The 15,617-nt window shown below is 41.4% G+C and overlaps 1 protein-coding gene across 2 annotated transcripts in view; it reads left to right on the forward strand.

Annotated features, from left to right (window-relative positions):
* PDS5A (PDS5 cohesin associated factor A) overlaps positions 1–8,202 on the forward strand; it is a 77,974-nt gene extending 69,772 nt beyond the window's left edge. The window contains exons 30-33 of one of the 2 annotated variants that reach the window (XM_041402688.1): positions 1,173–1,312; positions 2,335–2,440; positions 4,874–5,226; positions 7,001–8,202. In XM_041402688.1, the coding sequence (XP_041258622.1) occupies positions 1,173–1,312; positions 2,335–2,440; positions 4,874–5,226; positions 7,001–7,004 (603 nt within the window). In that variant the 3' untranslated portion in view covers positions 7,005–8,202. Of the gene's footprint in view, positions 1–1,172; positions 1,313–2,334; positions 2,441–4,873; positions 5,227–6,275; positions 6,965–7,000 lie in introns of those variants that run through there. The other variant, XM_041402689.1, reaches the window with a different exon arrangement.
* The last annotated feature ends 7,415 nt before the right edge of the window (positions 8,203–15,617 follow it).

Raw genomic sequence — 15,617 nt, forward strand, 5'->3', positions numbered from 1 at the left:
CGCAGTATTTATTTAAATATATTATTCTTTAATAATTTATTTGCTCCATTTGCTGACTAGCTGAGTTTACTGCATGTCCAAAGAAGGAAAACAAAATGAGTGAAGTGTCTGGAGCACAAATCTTATGAGGAGGAGCTGAGGGAACTGGGGTTATCATTCCTGCCAGACATAGTGTTGTAACACAGGGCTCTGGGGGTCCCAGGGCCCATCACTGGTGTTGAAGACAGAGGCAAAGATGGGGTTAAATGTTTCTGCTTTGTCACCTCCTGTCTGTGAGGTGACCAACCTCATCAAGTAATGGCCCAGTATTATCTCTGATCCTCCTTTTGCTTTTGACATATCTTAAAAAGCCGTTTTTGTGACCTTTATGGTGCTGGCCAACTTGAACTCCAGTCAAGCTTTGGCCACAGGAATTTTCTCCCTACAGTGGTGAACAGCATTTCTGTAATCCTGCCATGTTGTCTGTCGTTGCTTCCAAATACTGTGTACTTTCATTTTCTGCCTAAGTTCCAGAAGACGATCCCTGCTCAGCCAGGCTAAATTTCTGCCTCACTTGCTTGACATCTTATACTTTGCAATTGCCTGCTCCTGTGCTTTAAGAGATGGTTCCTGAAAAGTGACCAGTGTTCATAGATGGCAGTACCTTCAAAAGCAGATTCCCAGAGCACCCAAAAGTCTTACAGCGCCCAGTCTGCTGTCCCCCACGTACAGGGCCACGGTTGTCCATAAGGCTGAGGGCAGTTGATCCAGAAAGATCCAGTAATTCCTTGTAGAAGGCTGTATTGCTAGTAGAGTCCTGGCTGGGTGGTCAATAGTCAATAGACTCCCACAACAGTATCAGCTTTATTTGCTTTCCCATTCATCCTTACCCAGAGGCTCTCAGCTCTAATATTGCCTAACATTTTGACTTTTGTTGAGACTTCTCCAGCTGCTCTGTCTTCAAAGCATGTGAGAGAGAAGAGCTGTTGATTAAGTGCTTTTAAATTACAAGAAGTAAAAGGAAAAACAATGTTTTTAAAGTAAAGATAAGGTTAGTAGCTGCAAACTGATGGCACTGTGATCAAGACTCTTATCCCAGGAAAAGTATTTTTAAATACTCAAGCAAATATTTGTAAAATTAAATATGTATCTGAAGTTTGCATTTTTTAAGACTTAAACTTTTTTTTTTCTAGCCAAAACCAACTGGTGTATTAGGCACAGTAAACAAACCATTATCTGCAACTGGAAGGAGACCATATATTAGGACTACAGGATCAGAGACTGGAAGCAGTGTAAACTCTGAGCTGAGCTCTTCTACAGGAAACAGATCAAGGTATGGGAGTCCAACATTTCTTTCATCAGCTCTTTACTTAATGGTCTCAACTGTGCTTGCAAGTTTTAGGACAGGAGATGATTTGGTGTGTGTGTTTACATGTTGGAAGAGTGTCCTTATTTTGTCCAGTTTTAGAAAATGTAGTAGTTCTCAATAGGTAAAATCTCCATACCTGCTTTTTGGTTCAGTTTGTGTCATTGATGTTTTGATGTATAAATTACCATTAATCCTGGTTGGAAGCAAGAAACTTTTTTGATATAGATGGAATATTCTGAACTGTGTAAGATTAAGGGTGATAAAAAGAGCTTGTTGAAGCAGGCCAGGGTCTCAGTGGAAAGATGCAACATATGATGATAATACTCCGTGTTTCTTCTAGCAAGCATTATTTTGATATGGATGCAGAGTTTTAAAATTTGTTGTAAATCTGGAGAAACAGTTTACACTTTCAGATTTTTAATACTGTTTAATTTGGTTTGCAATTGATTACCTGGCTAAAATAAAGGGTTAAAGAAAGCAGAGAAAGTCAAGTCTAGTTGCTACATTTCATAAGGCCAAAGGGAAGTATAACTGCGCTCAGAATTCGTTCTGTAAAGTGTGCGTGGTATAAATTGTAATAATCTTACTTTTCTCTTTTTTTGTTCTTTTGTTTGCTATGAAGTTGTGGCATTATTCATGTTTATTATTCTTCACTACATTTTCCAGTGTTGGCTCTTTCTCTCTGGAAAAAGAATGCAACCTATTTTAGAGCTCTGGTCTTAAGTTTGCAAAAGTCATTATACAGTGGTGTGTCTGTGGTAAGGGATTTGGCTCTGTGACCAGCCAATTCCTTTCAGACCTTTCCCAGTTCTGGGAAAGAAAATACGTGTGTGGACTCTGGCAAACTCAATTGTTCTTAAACTAATTATTCAGCCTATTGCGTTAATTCCCCTTCCCCCCCACTTTTCTTTACTCCAAATAATTCCAAACGTTTTTCTTCTTTTCTGTATATTTTTGGTTTATTATGTCTTCCATGGTGTTCCCAGGGAACAAAGTTCAGATATATCAGAAACCGGAGTCAGTGAAAATGATGAAAATCCTGTGAGGATTATTTCAGTCACACCAGCAAAGACAGAACCTGTGAAAAACAAGGTATGTCCAGGGATTTTATGGACTGATGTCTGTAATAAGCTTGACATTGGGGGTTTTTTCAGTACACATCATTGCATGTGGTCTCTGAGGAGCTGGTAACATCCAGTTTCATTTCATATAGTTGTGTCAGTTTCCCAGCCTGACAGAGGGCCCTGTATCTTCAAAACAGCCATTTATTTTATCCAGAGTAATTTATAGCACTCATTTGAATGGACTTCATTGTTCTTTTCTAAAATTCCAAAGCATTCCCACATTTATTCTGCATTTTCCAGTGTAAGTAACAGTGAGCCTGGGATTCAGAGTGAAAGGTTACACCTATAGTAGCTTCAACTGAAATTACTGCCAAGAAAATGTCAAGTGGTCCTACAGCATGAAATGAACATCTAACTTTGGAATTTTGTCGCAACTAAAATCTTAATTAAACTATTAAAAATATGTTGTGTGGTTCACCCCTCTTTCATTAAAGGGAGAACACCATGTGTAAATCATAATGATTTTTTAACTTATAAAACATACAATAGCATGAATTTTAACACAGTTGAGTCCTGCACCTGGGACAGATTAAACTCAAGCAGCTGTAAAGCATGCTGGGATCTGCTTGGCTGGAGTGCAGGTTGGCTGGGAAGGACCTGGGGGACCATGCCCAGTGGATAACCAACAGAGCATGAGCTGGCTGTGTGCCTTGGCTGCAGTGATGACAGCAAGCTGTGTCCTGAGTAGTCAGCAGATAGAGGGACGTGGTTATTCCTGCCCATTTGGCATTCATTAGGCCATACATACCTGGAATACTGTGTCCCCCCTCGTTTGATGCAGATACTGAAAAACTGGAGGGAGCATTGCAGGGGGCACCAGGATGATTAAGGCATGGAAAAGTTATTGTGTGAAGAAAGGTTTGAAGTGTTGGGTTTGTTCAGCTTAGAGAAGAGAAGCCTTGGAGAGGATCAATCAGTCTTTCAACGTCTAAAAGGTATTTATGGAAAAGATGGATGGAAAGAAGTATTCTCAAGGCTGCTTGCTGGAAGGACAAAAGGCTACTGGAAGAAGTTGCTTCAGGGGAAATGCTGTCTGGATGCAAGCAGGAAAAAAAAATACAAAAAACCCCCAAAACATTGTGGAGAAATTTAAACACTGGAGCAGACTGTCCAGAAAAGTGGTGGATTATCAGTGTTCATGGCTTGACTTGTCAAGGCCCTGGATAACCACTGAGGCCCCTCTGTCAACAGGTTTGACAAGATGATTTTCAAAGATCACTTCCAGCCTAGATGATTCTGTGATTTAAAGTAGATTTTTGTAATAATGTAGGGATACATAGATGATTTAGGCTTTCTAAGAGGTTTCATATTTGCTTAATCTCTTTTTTTAGATGAAAACAGAGTAAGCAGGTGTTTTGGATTTGTATCATTGCCTAGAAAAGTTAGGCAGAGCATATACAAAGTAAATGTTCAAAAATGCTTTCTAGGTTTTTGAAATTGAAATTTCAGAGACTCTGTGAAGTTCATACGAATAGCAACTGTAAGTGTCTACTGTGAAGCTGCTGGAACAGTAGTGAAGGTTACAGAGATTGCCTGACTCATCTGAACACCTAAGAAATAATAGGAGAATATTTAACAAAAGTCCTTGGTTCAGATACAGCACTTAGAATAGTGGCATTGGTTTGTTTGAAATTGCTAAGTCATCCCAGCCATATTTCTTCTCTACCCCTTCTCTCAACTGCTTTGGAAGTCAGTGTTCAAGTGAAGGCTTAGCATCCAGTTGCTTCCTCTTTGATTCCATATGAATACTGCTCTCTGTAGAGAAGTGCATTGCTAACCCTTTCTGTTCCACATACACAGACACCTCTTCATGGTATTTAATCACTTCATTACCATGCACGTAGGCCATACCCATTCAAGACATGACAAGGAATTAACAAACACAGCAAGTTGCATTCTTGGTGTGATCTTACTTCTTTATTCCTTGGGTTTTTCTTCACTGGCACTTAGGCCTTCAGTAAACTGCACCTTTACTGAATGTTGGTCTCAAAATTTGCATGTATGGAAGTAAACAGTAAATATTGCTGTATTGAAATAATTCTTTTGCTCCTCAGTTTTCTCTTGTCATTTGACAGAGAGACAGTAAAAGGAACTTGTCCAGAAAAATGATCATGGGAGGAGCTCATAAAGATAATTATTCTTAGTGGAATCTCTCTCACATCAATAAAAGATAGATCAGCTGCAGTTACTAACATTACACATAATTTAGAAAATGTTTTTGCAAGGATAAGGTCCAAAATCCCATCTAGTAAAACTTACTGCTAGGTCTAAGACTATGTGATGTGTTTTCTTAACAATACTTACAGTTTTAAAAGCTCGTGTTTCTGATGGAAGGAGGTAACAGTTTGGGTTTGCCTTTCGGAATCTTTTTTTCTTCACATTCATGATTTTTATTTTCTAGGAGATGAATTCTGATCAGACAACACAAGGAAATAGCACTGAACGTGGGAAAAAAAGAACAGCAACAGCATCTGGAACTGAGAATATTCATCAAAAAACAGAAGAAAAAAGTGTAGAAGAAACAGGCCCATCGCTTGCAGCAAAAACCAGAAGAGGGCGACCAACCAAACCAGAGCCTCAGGGTACCACTGCAAAAAACGAGGAGACAAACAAACCACCTGTCAGGGGAAGGAAGAGGGCAGCAGCCAACCAAGAAGGTCCAGGGAGTTTAGAGGCAGGTAATGCCAAAGCACCAAAACAGCAAGACACAGCAAAAAAGCCAGCAGCAGCACAGAGACAAATTGATCTACAGAGGTAAAAATAAATAATTAAATGCATGGGGGGGGTGGTCCTTTGTTGTCTCAAGTCAGACCCTGAGTTTACAATTACAGCAGACCTAGCATAGTTAAGGGCACAACTAAACCATAGCAGATGTTGCAACCATGTGTTGCGTTGAGTCCTATTTTTTAAAAGTACCTGGGCAGCTAGAGTTGGAGAAATTAATTTGTTTGATCAGAACAGGATAAACTTAACCTGTTTTCACCAAATGTTATTTTTATGCATCTTCGTTCCCCTTCCTGGAATTGCTGCCTAAAGGAACTAAGAGTTGATGGTGTTTCAGAGCGTTAATTAATGTCAGGCACACTGGCATTTGGCTACTCTGCTGTGCCTCCCTTCAGTGATAGCAAAGGCTTGGAAACTGACTGTCTTTAATGCACAGGAAAATTTGTAATGCCAGCTGTAACTATTTTCTGGTATTTTGTGTCTGTGCTTGTTTTTAGTGTTACCAGTACTGTAATGCCTATTTTAAGTAACTGAAAATTAACATTTGGAACTTTGTAAACTACAAAACAGCTTTTGCTTGATAATCTGGCTACTTTAGTGTTTAAACATGTTGACTTGGTTTGCAGTACAAGCAGTTCATAATGTGCATTAACATGAGAGGTTTGTTTTGCTGGACCTGGTACATAATTAATGCAAAAGTGTCCAAAGTGGGAGAGCAATAAGGTCTGCAAACCATGTGTTCTAAGAAATCACAAATTAACTGAAGAAAGAATAATTGGAATAGTTTCTTTCTAGAGATTTTTAAGTTGAAGATCTTGCAGAGAACCTTGAACAAAAGTAGTTTTACCTTTTCTTCTCAGAGTAAGCTTTATACACCAGTAAAATGGTCTGTCTGTCAAGAGTATATTTGTGTACTGGCTTGCAATGCTTGTTTAATATGTCAAATTTCTTCAAGTCTTCAGAACAAATTGCACTATCCATAGCCTTTAATAAGCTACTGTATCAAATAGCATCTTTAAAATGTGTAATATCTCAGTGTTTCCTGGACAAAATACCAAAATATTGTTAACGTTTTTCAGAAGCCAGGTGCTTGGAAGTGATGGAGATTCACTGTTGGAGATAGACTCAAGTTCAGAATACTCTCAAAATGCAATGGATCTTTTTAAGGCCTGTGGGAGCAGCCAGGAAGATACTGAGGATACAGAGATAGCAGAGGGAGGCTTCCTTAAGGTGTAGCAGGCATCTTATATAGGACAATTCTCTGTTTTTACTTCTTTATTGTAGTTTGTACAGTAAGAAATCAAAGAAATTTGTGTGTAAAAAAGCTCTGTCTGATAGGTTTTTTGCTTTTAAGTAAACATATACTTTTAAGTTACTGTAAATACTTGGAAAACATTAGAAGTAGTGCCTATTCTGAAGTAAAATAAGCTATTTTTATAAACCTTGGTAATTACAGTTAATTAGATCAAGTTACTGTTCTTAATCTCCAATTCTAGTGAAAGCAGTTGGATAACTGTTGATATTCATGATAAAAAACATTACTTGGTTATGGAATTATAAAATGCACAATTCAAGTTGTGTAGTTTCAAGTTTATCAGGAAGTTATGCTGTACAATGAGGAAGTTCAGTTGTATTCAATTAATTATGTAATTGTTAAGAAGATACAAGATGGAGTTGGAAGAATCAGTACAAAGAGTGTGAAAGCTAAAATCTAAACAATATTTGGTAGGATTTTGATTCAGAATCACTTGTAATTTCCATGTCCTTAAAATTAACTGTCATTTCCTTTTCTCCCCTCATAAAGGTAAAAAGAAAACTTGCTCGAAAAGGGAGGAAATGAAGGCCAAATAAAGGCATGCTCCAAGCTTCTGCAAAAACTAGGATTCAGAAATTTCCTGTACAGGAACTTAAATTACTTCAAAACACACAGCTTTCAGCTCTGAAACCAGAAGGAAAACTATGCTTCCCTTTCACATGAAATTAATCCTTCTCAATGGAAATGTAAAGCAGAAACTCTTGAGAAAGAGGCTAAAAGCATCTGTACTTATTTCCCCAGAGACTTTTTTTATGAAAAGTCAATAATTAAGCAAATTGCTTAACACTTGGTTCCAGTTCCTGCATTCTGGAGTTTAAAAGTGTATTTACACCATTAACTTTCATGCTGCATTTTTTTTTAAAGGAAGTCAGAGAAGGTCCTTACACTGACATTGAAAATTCATGATCCTAGAGCCAGGTATTCCCATGTTTCACAGAAAAGGTAGAAGTCTACTGAATGGATTTTAAACAAGACTAGAGGAAAAAAAAAATCACAAAAAATTTTTTTTGCTTTACTTTTGGAGACTGTTTTATGTATAATTCTTTCTGCCTGCCTACTTTTCTGCAAAAATAAGATGTACAGATTTCAGTTCCCTGCTATGAAAAGTCATGTGGTGGCAATTTTATAAATGTTGCTTTCTGATTTTTATCAGAGTGGGAAAGTAATCACTTAAAATTGTTATTAATTCGCAAGTAGACATTTCATTTTTTAATTTTCCCTCCATTTTAGTTTAATATAATTTGCAATAAATGTACATATTGATGTTTGTTTTATAAAAACATATATCACTTTTAAGTGTTTTTACTCCTGCGGTTCTGTTGGAATATTCTAAATTTTAAAGGAGTAAAGACAGTCCAGCATTTGATTTTATAATGTTTGTCACCAGATTTTTATTATTGATGTAAAGAAAAAAAAAATCAGTTTTTAAAAATAGTTGGACTTTGGCAGCTTTGTAAGGAAAGTTGGAAATGTTTAGGATTGCTCTCAATTTTAAGCATTGTGCTGATTGGAAGTAAGTCTGTTTTGCATTTTGTCTTCCTGTCCAGGCTCATTTTTTAATGTTTATTTTAGAAGATTGTTGCATCAATATTATGTTTCCTGGCATTGTTCAGCATAGATACAGTGTACACTTTTATGTACACATGATCATATTTAAGTTTGTTGCATAAAATAAACGCTTCTAGGTGTCACATGGCAGTCTTTTTCTAATTTTTTTTTTCTTTCACAGAAAACTTAATTGCTGTATCTGTTCATGGGCTTGGACATTCACAGAAGTACTGTACAGAGCAAAGGAGCTGTAATGCAGACAGTGGTGTAGTTCAAAAGTTGCATTTTTGAGGTGAAGTTGCGGTGCTTTGTCTTGTGAAGAGGGTTGGGTTGGTGTGCAGTGACAGTGAGGAGTTTGCTTTGCTTCCCACTGCCTCAGTTCCCCATTTCTCCTCTGCAAATTGTTTTGAAATCCCTTGATTCATATAGAAGGGCTGGATACTGGTGGCATTAGTTAGGGATTGCTTGTGCTCTGGAGTGGGTAGGCTGCAGTTGTGTGCTCTTCAACATGACTTAAGTCTCTCTTACCAAGTGTGTACAGCTGGTGTTGCTTTTCTTCTGTAACAAGAAATCAGGCTTTGTGCATAAAGCAGTGTGTGAGCTCCCCTTCTAAAGCAACCTGCAGTGCTTTGGCCTGAAGGATTTGAAATGCTTTTGACAGAGAGGAGATTTTAAAATCATATAATTACACATCTGTCAGGGGTTTGATTTCTAAAACTGAAATAATTTCACAAGGTGGATTTACTGATTGTAACACAGTTTGTTTTTAGTGCTCTGGTCAAATACTTCCCTCTCACAAAAGTTAGAGTGTTTTGGTTTAAACTAATTTTCAAATGTTTTAGTTCAAACTTTTCTGGTGCTACCAGAAAAAAAAAAAATCTTCTTAGAAATGAGTTCTGGTACTTAGTGGTGTGCCTTTAACAGCGATCTGAAATGTGGACTTGACACATCTTGCAAATAGTTCAGATTTATTTCCAAAAGCTTTGTTTTTTATGAAGTGGATAATTATTGGATTTTTTCCTTTTCATCTTCTTTGTTCAGTTTTTAATTAGTTACCATGTCACATTACTCAATGAATCATAATAGAATGATCTAAGTTAGAAGAGGTTTCTGGAGGTTCATTCCATGCTCAGAGCATGGTTTTCAGTTGTCTTTCTCCATATGGAATTATGTTGAGTTTTTTCTTTTTTTTTTCTTTTTTTTTTTTTTCTTTTTTTTTTTTTTTTTTTTTTTTTTTGGGATATTTGGTTATTTTCATATGCTGGTTATCAGTAGAGTCAGTTGGTACAGTCATGTAGCAAATTATGCTGGGCATAATAGGCTGAGCCAGAATGCAGCTTACAAGAACACCCAGCAGGGTGGCTCCAGTGGCTCCTCTGGCCTTGCCCCAGGCGAGGCTGTGCCCAGAGTCCCCCTGCCTGCCCCGTTCCCTGCCGAAGCCCTGGGGGCAGCCGTGGGCTCTGGGAGCTGCCCCAGCCAAGGGTGGGCAGCAGAGCTGCAGCCCAGGGCCCCTGAGCACTGGCAGCACGCAGGAGCAGCCTGGAGAGCCAGGGCAGAGAGCACAGCCCCACTCTTACACGGGTGGAATGATGCATTGCCTGTGCTGCTGGGGCCTTAAAATGAAGATCTGTTAAAGAGTAATGAGTATAAAACTCTGGAATTGAAGGCAATGTATTTCAAAGAATAGGGGGGTGGTGTGTGTGTGTGTACTTGGCCATCTATCAGTTTTCAAATATTGTACATAGGAGTGGGGATTCTCCCATTATAATATGGAAGCTGATGGTCAGAGTTCTTCACTTGTTAATGTGCAGTTAGTAGGAAACCTGATAAAACCCAGTCTTTATGGCTTTTTACCAGTGCAGGATTTAAAGGTGCTGAAGTTTCACATTCAGTTACATAGTTAGAGCTAAGTTCTTGTCATCTTTTAAGTTCCCATCTTCATAAAAGTCTGGTATGTCTCTTAGCAGATATACATTTATTTCTGGTTTTTTTGTGTCTTCTGATGCCTGGACTGTACAGCTTTTGTCACAGTAAGACAGGAAAGCTGTTCTGAGAACATGCTTTGTAATGTACTAAATTAAACCTCGACCACTCAACAAAACTAAATCTGAGTAATTGTTTGGGATAAAAAAATAATGTTGTCTAGAGCAATCTTACACAGGAGAAACAGCATGCACTACAAACCTTTTCGGCACGTGCTAATGAGCCCTGCAAGTTTTAGAACTGATAAATAACAAAATGTTATCTAAAATGTACTTCCAGCTGGTAGATACTTAGTTCACATTGTTGAACCAAGTTCAGCATCAGACTGGCTCTTGAATGTCAAGTTAACTGATGGGGGGCTGTAACAGCTGCACAGTTTCCTCCAAAGACAAAGAAACACTGGCTCTTGAAAGTCAAGTTAACTGATGGGGCTGTAACAGCTGCACAGTTTCCTCCAAAGACAAAGAAAGATTGGGGATCCCCAAACATTTGCAATGTACAGGAACCTTGCTTCTTAAAGAAATCATCCATGTGGATCCTAGTTATCTTGCCTGTGTATTTCATTATTGTCTTTATCAGCAGTAATAGTTCTGTTTGTGCCTGAAAATCAAATCTCAGGGAAATAGCCCAAGCTAAAGAAGCTGGGCTGTGAAGGCTGCTTGCCAGCCTGGCTGCAGGTGCGCTGAGCTGATAACCAAGCATTAGTCACAGAGTGGCTGGTCTCAGCCCAGGGCACTGTGTCTGCCTGCAGGAACAGATTTGCACAGGGAGCAGCAAGGTGTTCAAAAGCAGGGAGAGCAGTGTCCTGTACAGCAGTAGTCTGTGTCCCTTGAAGGCTTCCCCTGCTTGAATTCCTGACAGGAGGGAATCATCATTCTGACGAATACCCTGCGTATGGCCAGAAGGAAGTTCAGGCAATACTATAAAATACTCTTAAACTTCAAAGACCAACAGTAGCTTCCATTCCTGAAGAGTTTTTAATCTGCACATTCTGTGGATTGATTTGCCTCAGTTCCTCAAAGACAGAAAACAAGACAGAACTTCCTCAGAAGCAGAACTTGGAAGTGGTTGCTGACAACCTGTCCCTTCCTAGCTGCACAGCCTGAGTCAGGAGAGTGCATCCAGGATGTCCTTTTATTTCTAAATGAGAGACCAAAGCAGGTGAATGACCCAGTACTCCCATCAGAGATTCCTTAGCACCAAGTCAATGTGGTGAGCCACGGGATGACTACTTCCACAAATCACTCCCTAGTATACTTTAGATTCAGAATGGGAACATCTCTGACTAGGGGGAGCTTCCCAGCCCTATTTTTTGCAGTCTGAAAGGAGACAAGCAAGATTTTAGCATGTGCACCTGCTTGAAAAGAGATGAGTGGACCACAGCCAAAGGCTTGTTGCAGTTCAGACCTCCTGCCCCCTCCGGCCGAGCAAGCCGCCGGCGCAGCCCCTGCTCTGCGGCCCAACCCGCTCAGCACCACACGGGCTGGAGGATGTGTGAGCGTGTTCCTCAGAGCCCTGGTGTCATACCAGGCAGAGGGCAGTCATACCATTGGAACAAATCCTCCTGTTCCTCTGTTGGAAGGACCTTTCTGACTTGCAACAGAGCATCTTCTCTCTGCCTAGGTAAAGTCCTGATGCTTTTAGCAGGACTCTCGGCCTGCAGTGGCTGGGCCAGCACGAGGAAGTCAGGCTCATGGTGACCCCTTCAGCTTTGCAAGAAATGACTAAGGAGCCATTCAGCTTTGAACCTGGTGGAGTCATTGCCAACTGTGCGGCTCTATCCATGGTCAGCAAAACCAAGACCTCTATGGGCAACGCAAGTGGATGGTGTAGTTGGGTCTTGTGTTGCTTGGTGAGGAGAGACAGCCATGAGGAGAACATCTGCTTTTCACTGGGAGGTTTTCACAGAGGTTATCCAAGCCAGTTTGTAACTCACTTAGGTCATGCTGGCGGCTGTGTAGTCTCAGCAATGTGCCAGCTCAGGCAGAAAGCCTGACCAAATAGCTCTGGAAGACTGAGCATCCTCCTGTAACCCTGCCAGCCTCAAGAGTTCAGATGTATGTTCATAATGCTGCAAGCTGGGCATGCTCCAGAACAAGAAATACATGTTCTGCTTCTTCATTCAGGCATTTAATTCTCTCATTGCCCTGGAAGCAGGAATTGATGTGTTAGCTCTGATGCACCAGAGCTCTTGAAGGAAGAGATGGTGGAAGGTGATTATGGCTGTTTATTTGGTGTTGGGTCCAATGGCTGTAAAGCAAGTGTGGAGTCACGGCGTGCCCTAGTTTCTGTCCCCAAACCAGAAACAAGCTGGGTTTTATGCTGATGGCAGAGGTCTGAGCCATCAGTCTCCTCTGGACTATCACAGGACATGGCAGGAGATCCAGCATCCTCCCATGCAGAAACAGGGTACATTTTTAATCCTTTCTAGTTCCAACACAAACCCTCACAGACTGCACATAGCAGAGCATGGTGGCATTCACAGAAGTCCTGGTGTGTTTTACCATGAGGTAGATGTGGTGGTATCTCTGGCTCTTCAAGTTACAGATACCTTCCTGGTCAGATAATCCTTCAGAGTGTATCAATGTGTGTGAATACCTAAACAGGAAATAGAGCCAGAGGTACATCCTTAGAGAAATGAATGGAAATTGGAAAAGTTTCCTATTTCCAGGCCAAAATTTTTCCCAACCAATTAATACCAACCTGAGATCACATCCCTTGTAGGTGACTGGTCACAGCAAAACACCCATCGCTGCATCTACCCCTTGACTCATCACCCCCCAGGGTGGCTGGAGGCTTCTGCTCTTGGAGCTTTTCTTGTGCCTGTGGAGAGGGGGATGGGCCCTGCCAGTGCTGGCACCCCTTCCTCCCCACTGCCTCACTCCATCTCCTTGCACACTTTCCCCAAGCATGTTGTGTCTGATCAGCACACTGTTTTCCTCTGGAACCACTATGGATGTGGGGCTGTTTGGCCATCTTTGAGGGCACCTCTATCCCCAGAGCTACATTCAGAGGCACAGGGCCTTCTGTTAAATTTACTAAGACAGATTTGCCAACTTCCTCAGATCTCAAGAGCTCAAGTCAATTTTCGTTTGGTCACTCTTCAGCCATGAAATGGTAAGGAGTTTCTCCTCCAGAAGACCACTTACCCTGCTGTGTCCAAGCCCCTTCCTGGTGCTACATGGGAGCTGCACCACATGCCAGGGCAGCAGAGCAGGGTTCCTGCTCTAAGCATTTCCCTTGCACGCATTCTTTCATGAGGGTGGTTTTGGAAGCTGCCCAAAGCAGTTGGCCAAGATGACAGCAGAATGTCGTTTGATTCTGCATCACTGAGCTGCTTTCTTTCCAAAACACCTTTACGCCAAAACATAGGTTGTTTCTTCTTTTGGGTTGATGGTGGGGTTTTTAACCTTTTTGCTATTAAGAGTGCTTTGTCATTTCACTCTTGCAGGATGTGGTCCCTGTTGTGTCTCTTTGCTTCTTTTTCAGCCCCATCTAACAGACCCAGGCCCCCTGAGTACACACACAGTCTCAGTGTGGACAGCTGGCTCCCTCCAGCCCATCCCAGCAGAGCAGGGCCTGCCACTGCTGCTGGCTGTGGCTGTGCAGGGAGGCAGGATGACCTCCCTCAGCCTGCTGCTGACACTGCCTCGTGCAGCCCAGGATACAGTTTGCTGCCTTTGCCACGAGCACAGGTTGGTGGCTCATGTTCAGCTTGGTCCAGATCCCAAACCCCCAGGTCCTTTTCTTGCCAAGCTGCTTTACAGTTGTCCCAGCTTGTACTGGTGCCTGGGTTTTTCCTCCTCAGGTTCAGGACTCTGTCTTTCCCCTTCCTGAATTCCTCATAGATGAGAACCATTCACAGATGAAAAGAATGGGACACAAACATTACAAAGAATTACTTTCCCTCTTTATTTTTTAAGAAATGTTAGGGGTTGGTTAGTGCTTTGTTTTTTCTCTCTCTGCCTCAGCATTGTCTGACCCAGTGAACTTTTGGTAACTACTTTGTTCATACATGTTTTCTTCCAAATAGTTCTCTCTCCTGATAAGCATTGCCTGGAGACACTTTATCCCAGTGTGACCCAATGTGGTTCAGACCATTTAAAGGACTGGAATGTGGAATAAGATATAGTGGGCAACATATATGAGAAGCAAAGAGTGAGCAAGCCCCATCCCAGCAGGTTGCTCATACACAGGATTCATTTCTTGCATCTAACAGTAAAAAACCAACCCATCAGATGTCTTCATTCCATTTGCACTGACAGCTTGGGATCCTTTAAGCCACTTTCTACACTTCACACCCAACAGTTTCTTTCAGCAAGGTGAAGATGTGATGGCCACCACTTCCAGAAACACCTGGGACCCACTTTGTGTTTGGTGTTTGTACTCCAGCCTCGTGTTGATGGAAATTTAAAGCTGTGGCAGTTACAGGATTTCCAGTGCCCACTCTTTGTTATGACTGACTGCAGTGTGAAATGGGACCATCCAATTCTGCTTTTGAACCAAAATCTGTCTTGGTGCATAACTGGCTCCTATTTTAGGAGGCTATAACCAGCAAAATGTTCCTCCAATAAAGGCACCCTCCTACCCACCTCTGTGCCTGGGCAGCAGGTGGAAGTACAAAAATGGGGATAGGCAGCTTTGCTCTGGTCCAGTAATGTGGCTCAGCTGCAGGAACTTCCCAAACCTCTCAGGGTCAGCAGGAACTTTGACTGTTCACCATCGTGATGTTTTTAAACTGCCAGTTGTGAGAAGAGCTTTTGGGAAAGCCGAAGGGAAGAGGCCATGGCACTGTCCCCTCCCCACCCACTAGAGGTGCAGGGGGCCACAAGGCTGTGCCCTGCGCCATTTGCACGCAAAGGCAGCTGCACGTGGAGGACTTGGGGTGCTAAAGGGGTCTGCTGGTGCAGGTATCATCACCACAAACAGATTCTCACCCATCTCCCCCTCCCCCCCATATTTTCCTCACCAGCCCAGCTTTTTACCCTTTATTTTATTCCAGGCTGTCATAAACCCACCTAAAGTATTAATGCATTTCAACACAAAGCAGCCACTAAGTGAAGCAATGTAATTTATTTGACATTATATCAGACACGGGTGCTCCAGATCCAGACTTGACCTTAAAAACAATTTAAAATCCTGGATTTGCTGTTTTGGAGGTATCAGTTACCCGTCTGAGAGCCAAATGTGTCAGTATTACAGCCACTGAAACAGAAAACTAAGTACAGGACAAGTCAAGCTAGCAAGCACCATCAGTCCATTTCAGCTGTGAACTCGCTTCCAGTTTTGGGGCGCTGGAAGAAATGACAAGGCTGTTGGACAACTTCACAAATATTTCAGTATAAAGCAGCTCTCAGTTACTCATGTCAGTGTCTAACTACACAAACTGGGGAAATTGGACTTTTTTTACTCTGAATCAATGTCAGGCTAAGACCTGCAGGAGAGGGACTGGGGAGTGCTCCCTCTCCCTCACCCCTGTTAAAGAATGAGGTACTACAATACAACACAGCTCCTGCTGACAGTAAAATTAAACAAAAAACCCAAACAACATCTTACACCATAAAACAGTGCAGCA

Source organism: Onychostruthus taczanowskii, unplaced genomic scaffold (assembly GCF_017590055.1).
Source record: "Onychostruthus taczanowskii isolate IOZ18803 unplaced genomic scaffold, ASM1759005v1 scaffold2, whole genome shotgun sequence".
In the NCBI taxonomy this organism is placed as follows: Eukaryota; Metazoa; Chordata; class Aves; order Passeriformes; family Passeridae; genus Onychostruthus; species Onychostruthus taczanowskii.